Source organism: Lactuca saligna, chromosome 5 (genome assembly GCF_052625555.1).
Source record: "Lactuca saligna cultivar CGN05327 chromosome 5, ASM5262555v1, whole genome shotgun sequence".
Taxonomy (NCBI): domain Eukaryota; kingdom Viridiplantae; phylum Streptophyta; class Magnoliopsida; order Asterales; family Asteraceae; genus Lactuca; species Lactuca saligna.
In genome coordinates this window covers 2,534,438-2,544,790 of record NC_136421.1, presented here as the reverse complement: position 1 = coordinate 2,544,790, position 10,353 = coordinate 2,534,438, and the positions used below count along the sequence as shown (strand labels likewise).

The 10,353-nt window shown below is 30.9% G+C and overlaps 1 protein-coding gene across 2 annotated transcripts; it reads right to left on the bottom strand.

The window, feature by feature from the left end:
- Positions 1 to 6,315: 6,315 nt before the first annotated feature.
- Positions 6,316 to 8,929, bottom strand: LOC144997138 (nudix hydrolase 2-like). 2 transcript variants are annotated; one of them, XM_078956971.1, is made up of 10 exons: positions 8,837 to 8,929; positions 8,645 to 8,745; positions 7,808 to 7,988; positions 7,610 to 7,675; positions 7,375 to 7,512; positions 7,226 to 7,303; positions 7,055 to 7,105; positions 6,946 to 6,980; positions 6,750 to 6,858; positions 6,316 to 6,672 (listed from the first exon to the last, which is right to left on the bottom strand). In XM_078956971.1, exons 3-10 carry the CDS (start codon positions 7,952 to 7,954, stop codon positions 6,505 to 6,507), a joined length of 792 nt encoding a protein of 263 aa, XP_078813097.1. In that variant the 5' UTR covers positions 7,955 to 7,988; positions 8,645 to 8,745; positions 8,837 to 8,929; the 3' UTR covers positions 6,316 to 6,504. The 2 variants fall into 2 exon arrangements, with proteins under 2 accessions (XP_078813097.1, XP_078813096.1); XM_078956970.1 differs by lacking the exon at positions 8,837 to 8,929 and having other exon boundaries at positions 8,645 to 8,785.
- Positions 8,930 to 10,353: the final 1,424 nt, after the last annotated feature.

Genomic DNA, 10,353 nt, shown 5'->3' with positions numbered 1-10,353 from the left:
TTGGGATGTTAAAAATATGATATTTTGAATGTTTATAAATGGTAAATATGATATTGAGAAATTAAACTGGATAAATATGATATTTTGAAGTTTAAAAGGGATATATATGAAATTTTCCTTTTAAAATAAAAATAAAAATTGGTAGTGGTTGTGTAAGGAGGATACAAAAATATTATAAAGAAAATGTCATTATTAGTTGCACACCATTTTATTTATATATCTCGTTTTGTTGGTTTCTTAAAAAAAATTGTTAATCAATTTGAGTGTTTGACGAATTGTCCAGGGGAACCACTTGCAATCTCCGGATGCTGTTCTTAGGACCGTTAAAATGATGTAAGTATTACTTTTTTTTTCTTATCTATCATAAATTGAAATAATATCCAAAACGCATATAAGTATGCTCCTTAGGTGTTGAAATCTACTACTTCTATGGTTTTTGTATTCAGTTAGAATAATATTCTCACGGTTTAAAAAGTTAATGTTGATTATACTGTTTTTTGTATTATAATAGTCAAATTGTGAGAAACAAATGGAATAATGCCAACTATAATTTCAAGTGTAGGATTATTTGGGGGCTAATTTGCCCTTATTTTTTATACTTAATTCATTCAGATAACCAATTATAACACATGATGTCAGATTTCCAAATTACTTTTTGCATGATACCAGATACCTCATTGATAATTTATTAATCTTTTTTAGAATGGCAGACATGATAATCTATTAGTAGGTTAATATTTACTAATATTATTAAGAAAACATGCTGTTATTTCTTGATTATTAAAATATTATGCTATAATAAATAAATGAAGAATGCATGTTGCTATTTCTTGCATTATAAATAGTAATAGGACTTTAAAAATCAAGAATCTTAATGCTAAAAGTTGGGAATGTCTAAATTTTTCTATTGAGAAAGTTAGATCCAAGAAATAACAATGTACTTGTATTTTTTTTTATCATAACCTTTACTTGCATTTTTTATGTTACAAAGCAAGCTATGACAATTGCTGGTTAAAGTAGTGGCTACCCGAGCCTTGTCTAGTTGCCTCCCACCCTACTAATTGACCCAAGTTCATCTTTATATAGGTTAAAAGAACATGTATTCTGCTTCCTAGATGTAAAAAAAATGATTGAATTTTTGTTTTTTATCCGCTTATTGAAAATAAGTGGTTATTACAACATCATACTTTTAAATGCCATAATAAGAAATAACCTCAAATTACAATGTCGTAACAGAAAGGAATAGAAGTATGATGCTATATTGGTATCCAAAACTAACTTCAAAAGAACATAGTATATCACAAAAATTATCGTTTAAAACTCCTGCCGCAACGCGCGGGGTTAAAACCTCTAGTTATACACTAAAAGCATAATATATCAATAGACGTGTACAAAAGTAACTACCATTTTAAATTTCAAATAATTAAATTATGTGCATACAACATAAGTTTTGGAAACATATTTGAAGGGGGTGATTTTTCCAAGAAATCTTTCAATTGTTCCACCGAATTGAAAGATATTGAATTAGGAAATAGCAAAGAAAAAAGTTTCCAAAAAACTAACGACCATAAACAACCATGAACCATCTTCCACACTTGATTTACTTTTATAATTATATCATTTTTCTTCTTTTGTTTACGCCACCCAAATTTGCGTTCTTTAGCATCTACACCTCTTCTTTTACTATTTCATCTTTTAATTTTTTTTTTGGTCATTTTTCATACTCCTCACATTTTTATTTTATTATTTTTTTTAGGTTAAAAACACCTTCAATAAATTTAAAAAAAAAATGATAGAAAATATTGCAAAACAATCATAGAAGATACTGCCACCGTCAAAAATACAACAAAACCATGACCAACTTTCTTTCTTTTGACATTTATATAATTCTTTTTAATATTTAATATTTTTTCTTTTTGGTTATTTTTTACATCATTAATTCTATTTTTAGGTTATAAGTTCTTCAATAAGTTTTAAAAGAAGTCATAAAAGATGTTGCACGAGCGCCTTCAATAATAAAACAACATCACATGATTAATAAACTAAAAGATAATTCATAAAAGAGTAAATTACATGAATGGTCCCTATGGTTTGAGTAATTTGCGCGTTTGGTCCCTAACTTATTTTTTTAACTCGGAAGGTCCCTACTGATTGTTTTTATTACGTGTCTGGTCCCTATTGTTTGTTTTTGTTACGCGCTTGGTCCCTGTCGTACCTAAAAAGATTATTATTTAAATAGGAAAAAATAATGCAGTACGTAAGGTAAGGTGAGAAGGGTGAAATTAGGGGTGTGTTTATTTAAATAAATTAAAAAATAAAGGGAAAAATAGATTTTTTAAGTAAGACAGGGACCAAGCGCGTAACAAAAAAAAAACAGTAGGGACCTTCCGAGTTAAAAAAATAAGTTAGGGACCAAACGTGCAAATTAACCTAAACCATAGGAACCATTCGTGTAATTTACTCTTCATAAAATGTACTTATAAAAAGTTTGGTATACTCTTTATCTCCAATATACATTTTATCTTGATAGAAACCTACCCGTTCGTATTGCAATATGACATATTTGTTTTTATGTGAATCTCTAATAGATAGTCTATGATTCAAATTTGGAGGTAGATAAATAAAGTTTTATGATACAAAATGAAGAACTTTATTTATCTAATTCAAGTAAAGACAAATACGTGAAGTTGCAATGCGACGAGACGGTTTCTATCTAGATAGAATGTGTATTGGTGAAAAAGAGTATAAGACTTTTTGTAAAAACATTTTATGAATTATCTTTTAGTTTGATTAAAAAGTATTTTTTTAGTTGTATATAAAATTATAATCGTTGATTCAAATAAGGGTAAATTACACAAATGGTCCCTATGGTTTGGGGTAATATGCGCGTTTAGTCCCTAAGAGCTTTTTTTAACTCGGAAGGTCCCTAAGATGTATTTTTGTTATGCGTTTGGTCCTTACCACACCTAAAAAGACTATATTGCCCTTTTTATTTCTTTTTAGTTTGTTTATTCTTTATTTGTTATTTATTTATCAAAAACTATTTATTAAATAAGATGGGGCCCACTCCCACCCCTTACCTTCACCCTCCGATCGTCGCTTCAGTCTCCCAAATCTCGACCTCTCTACTTTTTTTCACCCTACTTGACACCTTGGCACCAGACTAGGAGACGCCGGAATCCTCCTTCGTCGACGACCGTACCCTCGTAGGCGACCCTTATCTCCATCTTCGAGAAATCCATAAATTATTGAACGATCTTATTGCCAACGAGAATCCCATCTACAACTGGTGTTGGTATATGGTTTCGTCAGAGCATCACGGTGGGGAATCGACGTACGTTCTAGAACATCGATGAACCAGATGCACCCACAAATGATTACACGATCCCTTTCATTTGTTGCAGGTTTGAGAATCGATTTCTCACAGATAAGGGTTTCTAAAAATCATGAATGGCGTTGTTTCATCGGGATTCAAATATAAGGGTTTCTGAAAAATCATTAAAGGCGTTGTTTCTAAATATTGATTTCTCACAAAGAAGAGTTTCACAAATATGGTCTTTTGAACCGGTTTTTGAACATCAGGTTTTGGGAAAAATCGTGAGATTTGTAGTCACTGTGGGTTCAGCCTTGGCGGACTATTCCAAAATTCATTTTACCTCTAAACCACTCTCTTAATTATGATATTCTCCCAATCGTTCCACAACTCCATATTACCCAACCTTAGATCCACAATTAGTGGTCTAATTTCCCTCGAAGACTTATACCGGATAACTCATCCGAAAACAGGGGTGGTGTCGGAATCTGATGGGTGGAATGTGATGCTGATTCATTCTACAAATTGAGGTATCGAGGTTCATCTGAGTTTTTTGATTTTTTTCCGGTGGGAGAGATCGTGGTAATTAGTCTAGTCTAGAGGTGGTGGTGACTTCCGGTGGCATAAGGGTGGTAGTTTACTCCGGCAAGAGATAAATCAGATGAGTGGAAGGATAATTATAGGCAATACATTTAACTAGTAAATTATACAAGTGGTCCCATCTTATTAATAAACATTTTTAATAAATAAATAACAAATAAATGAAAAAAGAAATAAAGAAGGGTAATTTAGTCTTTTTAGGTATGGAAAGGACTAAACGCGTAACAAAAATATATCTTAGGGATCTTCCGAGTTAAAAAAAGCTCTTAGGGACCAAATACGCAGATTACCCCAAACCATAGGGACCATTCGTGTAATTTACCCTTCAAATAAATACGTAAAATTATATCATCTTATAATTTGTATAAATTTTATTTTATTATAATTTGTATAAAATTTATTTTATTTTTTATTTCAATGTTATTAATTTAATGTAATTAATATGAGAAATTTAAATTTTGAAATTTGAAATTTGAAATGGATAATCAATAGATTGACAAGTGGCATGATATTAATTACAAGGCCTAATATGGTGACATATGACAAAAAAAACTACTCTTTTATTAGTATAGGGAGATAATTGATAATTGATTCTTCATTTCAAACTAGTTTATAACCCATGATAACCACAATTATGAAATTAATTAAAATTTCATATTAAAAATTAAAATTATTAAACAATTATTTAAATAATTTATTACTTAAGAAATATTTTTTTAGTTATATAAAATTATAATCGTTGATTTAAATAAATACGTGAAGTATCATCTTATAATCTATATTAATTTTTTTCAATGTAATGTTATTAATTAAATATAATTAGAGTGAGAAAATTTAAAATATAAAATTTAAAATGAAGAATCAATTATTAATTTAATGTAATTAGAATGGAAAATTTAGAATTTGAAATGGATAATCAATTATGAATTTAATGTAATTAGAGTGAAATTTAAAATTTAAAATTTAAAATGAATAATTAATAGGTAGACAAGTGGCATAATAGATGATATATAACATTAATGAGAAATTCTAATTGTATGACACTTGTCAATAGGAGATTAAACATATTCTTTTATTAGAATATATACTAGTTTATAACCCGTAAGAACCACAGTTATAAAATTAATTAAACTATTATAGTGAGAACTTAAAATTATCAATCAATTATTTCAAATAAATTATTAAGTAAGAGATATTTTTTTAGTTATATAAAATTATAATCGTTAATTTAAATAAATATGTGAAATTATATTACTTTATAATTTGTATTAATTTTTATTCTAATGTAATTAAAGTGAGAAATTTAAATTTTAAAATTTAAAATTGAGAATTAATAGGTTGATAAATGACATTCATTAATGAAGAAGCCTAATAGGGTGACACATGGCAAAAGTAGAATAAAATATGCATTAATTAGGAGACTTAATAGAATGACACATGTAAAAAGGAGATTAAAACTATTCTTTTATTAGAATAGGGAGATATATTTCAAAATCTAAGTTTCACAGTCCAATTAAATTAAATTAATAACATTAAAATAAAAAATATAATAAAATAAATACATATTATAATGTGATATAATTTAATGCATTTATTTAAGTAACCGATTATAAATTTATATAACTACAAAAATATCTTTTAATTAATAATTTATTTAAAATAACTGATTAATAATTTTAAGTTTTTACTAAGAAAATTTAATTAATTTTATAACTGTGGTTCTCACGGGTTATAAACTAGTAGAAAATAATATAATTGTATCGGTAGAAGAAGATTCTTTTTTTTTCCTTGAGTTTTAGGAAACAAAAATGAGATTTTTTTTTCTCTTAGTATTTCCTAATTCAAATAGGGGTATAATTGCCGATGTTTTCTTATTAAAGTGAAAATTTTAAAAACTCTCTCAGCTTCCATATTTGAAATATCCTTAAAAAACTCAGATTTTAAGGTAAGCAGTGCAGCTGTGGGTATTTCTTATGGTAAGTGATGGTAAAATGGTGATCTTGTGACATTGATGTGGCTAAACTTTTGGGATGGTGGGCTAAAAAAATTCAAAACCCGTAACCAACTTCTATCGATCCAAACCACATGTTACTCGCCATTTAACAACGCCAATTCATTGATCCAATAAACAGACACCCAGTTTACCATGAGATATATCTAATAGAATTTAAAATAAATCCCAAAATAAAAATATTTGTTGTCATAGAAGCTTCTGATACGTCTCAGAAATATCTGGAGTTATCTATATTAAATTTTAGAATACGCTGCAAGGTATCCTTGTGGCTGGTGATTCATTTTGTTTAGGTTCGATTTTATTTTATTTTTTTCTTTTTACATTTTATGTCCAGGTTTTCATTTCAGTTTTGGTCCATTTGTTAATTACAGTTTTAACAAGAGGGTAATGATAAATAAATATTAGACTCAATTTTCCATTCACCCGTAGGATTTATGTAGAGTAGGGTTAACCTCTATACATTGTTGCATCTCTTCTATTGTAAAACAGACATCTATAACATTTGGGTTCAATCTTTTTATCATGTAACGTTACAATAGATTATAAATGGTGAACCATTGTCTGTAGGATTATTTTTTTAATTTAGATCTCGCTTGTTGAGATAAATAACACCTGATGTTACAGGATGCGGAGAAAATCCAGAGTAATCCCTCTCTACCTTTGCTATGCATAAATCAGTGATGTACCTCAACAAACTCTCTTTCTGAGCAAAAGGCTGAGCTGCAACTTCCTCCACTGGCATCCACTGCAGAAAAAGTGTTAAATAGTGTTTTCACCGAAACTTTTCAGTGCATAGAATTAAAAGAGTTGAATTAACAAAACCTTGGCTGCCTCAATTTCTACTTCTTGAATCTGGATTTCAAAAGACAGTGGCCGCATCATGCACACAAAGAATAAATCCGATTTCTCAAAGAATGACTTGTGCCATTGCCTGGAAAGATACACAATTCAAATTCTAATTCTATTCTTTCCACATTTTAAACATTGATAATTTTATTTAGGAGACACAAACGTTTACCTGAATGCTAGTACTTCAACAAACTCTGTATCTATCTGAAACATGTTAACATTTATCAGTGAAAGCTGGAATATCATATCATATAATTAATTAAAGTCAACTAACTTACTCCAGTCTCTTCTTTGACTTCTCTAATCGCCCCTGTACAGATATCTTCACCCTGCGCAATGGAATGGAAGGGACTCTGTTAGTTTTTACTGGAGAAAGCTATATTATATATATATATATATATGTGTCTTTCTTGGCAAAATAATCTAAAAAAAAAAATATTATTATATACCACGTCAACAATTCCAGTTGGGACCTTCCAGATACCCTTTCCACGTAATGGCCCATTCTTCTCTTGGACAACAAGCATCTGTTGTAAATCAACAAACAAAAAATAAATAATAAATAATAATATAGATATAATAAGCCCAAAATACCTACCTCTCGTTTGTGATTCAAGACAACAGCACCAACACCTACTCTATGAGAAGCATTTGCAGGGATAGTGCTTGTTGTTTCAGGAATCCACTTAACAAGCATCACGTAATCAGATTCAGCATGGTGATAACAAAAACCCTCCTGCCAGTGCCCACACAATTTTGAATTTTTCATGTTATCATTCAAATCATAATCCAATTTATACTACTATTACTCTATTACAAGTAACAACACCTACCTTCACTGCAGGTTCCACAAGATTAACAAGAAGGATTGGTATTTTAATCCAAACGCCCTTCTTTCCCTGTCAAAACCTTCCCATAATTATTACATTACACAAACACAACTCAATAAACAAGTTAATTTCATGTATCATATATAAAAAGAAATAAAGTAATGATTTGTGAAGACTTCTATTTCAGCATCAGAATAGAACCTGCGTTGTCCACTGTGACAATGAGGTTTTAAGCAGTGTTAGAAAGACATCCGAGTCCATATGCTCCTCAAGCTCTATCACTACACCTCCATGGTCATCATTTTTTGCAGGAAGTAGTTGGACATTTTCAACTGTCAATTGCTCCATCAAACCACAGTTGATGTAAAACTGCTTGTATAATCTAAGAATCAACAAACAACAGTTGTTAATCATACAATTCGCTAAGACAGAGGATACAAAGATAAATAACCCAACGGGGGATTCTGAATTGAATCACAAACAACTAATGACTCTAGTATTTAACATGCTCCTTTTCTACTTAAACTGGGAGAAATACAAGATCATCCGAGTTTCTGTTGTCACCACTGGCAGTTTAAATTATATACTAAAATGACCTAAACGAAATTTATAAATATACAAATTCAAACTTATCACTCTCCTCGTCCATATACAGAGCCAAAAATGACATATACCTAATGATTAGCCATATAACAAGCCGAGTAATTACATTAATAAGCATGGAAAACTACAAATCGATCTTTCATTTTTGTTTTGGGGATATCCCCTTAGCTCTGTCATGTTTATTAAACCTTCAATAACTTCCTTCATCTTGACTCTAAATTTAGTCAAAACTTAAATCTCATCAACAAATCCAAACCGGTCATAAATTTAGTCGTGAAGACGCAATATATAATATTCGAATACGCTTTCCACCTTAACTATAAACTGCACAGTTCCAATGACTATCAACACAACAGCTCTATGCGATCCAAGCAAATGTCAAATTGTGCATCAAATACCAACTTATAATACTAGAGTAGTAGATACAATGAGTACCTGTAAGACAATAAAAAACAGAAGCCTTCTGAATAACTGAATATCGATGCAAAAATGGAGGATTAGGGTTATGAGACTTCAGACTTCCGCTTATCTACAGACTACAGGCCAATAAGGTGCGATGGATTAATATGTCATTTTTCATGTGTTTGGTAGCCATTGACTTGTAACTACTATGGCCGAGAACCTTACCATGCGCCTGATCTTTTTTTTTTTTCCATTGTTTTTATTATATTTAAAATGACACTGATAACAGCCGATCAAATATACACAAAACACAATGGATCCGTTTATACCCCACCACACCATGCGGTAAGATGATTTGGGGAAGGTGGGCACTGGGCAGCATCACATTGTCTTGTGCGTGAGACATAAAACCATTTTTTTTTTTTTTTTTTTTTTTTTTGTGCAAAATACAATATCGAGTAAATTACAGAAATGGTCCATGTGCTTTGGTAAGATTTGCAATGTTGGTCTAAAAATTGATAGGTTTCATCCGTATATTTTATGAATTTTGCAGTTTTGGTCCTTGCTTCATATAAAAAACTAATTTTTTGAAACAAAAATTCATTAAATCTACGGACTACCTATGTATTCCTCTGCAGCAAAAGAGATAAACCAAAAGGTTGCAGACTTTAATAAAAAGTGTATTTGTTTTTTTAACATCTACATGCTACAATACGTAAATTTTCAAACAACTTTTTCATTTTCAACCATACTAAAAACTTGTTTCATAATTCTCAAAATCTCATAAGTCTCAATTGTCAACAAATAAAACAACAATCTCAGAATCATAAAAACAATCTCCCGCCAGTGTGTACAATCATGTCGGTGTCTTGTCGCGATTCTCGAAACTACCTGAAACACATAACACATAACACGGTAAACATAAAGCTTAGTGAGTTCCCCAAAATACCACACACAACACATTAGTCGCTCGAGGCTATAACTCAATAAGATTCTTCGATCAATGTGTCTCGGTAGGACCCTCCAGTCCCATAACTCAAATGGACCCTCTGGTCCCTCAACTCAGCAGCTCAATATAATACACAGTAAGCATATCACAAAACAGATAACATGATATTTCAAAACACAGCTTATACACATAAGACCCACGGGTCACACATAAAGTTACCATACAAGGTAAGTATAGTGAAAAGACTCACCTCGTAAGCTAGCAAATGAAACATCGAACTCGGAAATCTCGAACTCTACCCATTAGTCTAGCCTCCGCCTAACTTATAATAATTATCCCTAATTAATATCGGCTTCCAAGAACTAGACTAACCCTTCTATACTCACAGAAGGGTGAAAAGACCATTTTACCCTTCCCTATGCTTAATAGTCCATAATTTTGACCAAACCCTAAAAGTCAACAAAAGTCAACGATATGGAGTACGTTGCGCGTACTTGATCTCTACGTTGTGCGTACTCGGCTACCATGCAGACATCGGGGGTGCTCGACCCCTACGCCGCGCGTACTGGGATTACGCCCATAAAGTCAATGATTTTAAGCCTTTGCATGGTGATTAGGTCACAAACACTCAAAACACCCATTCCCTTCCCTTAATAAGCTCATAACTCATGCATGGCTCACTCCTAATGCCCAAGACTGGATTTTTATGACTCTACAACACATTATACATTGAAAAGAGGCAGATCAAGGTCTCTGGAGTTCATTATCTGTCACAACTAAGAATTTTGATGCT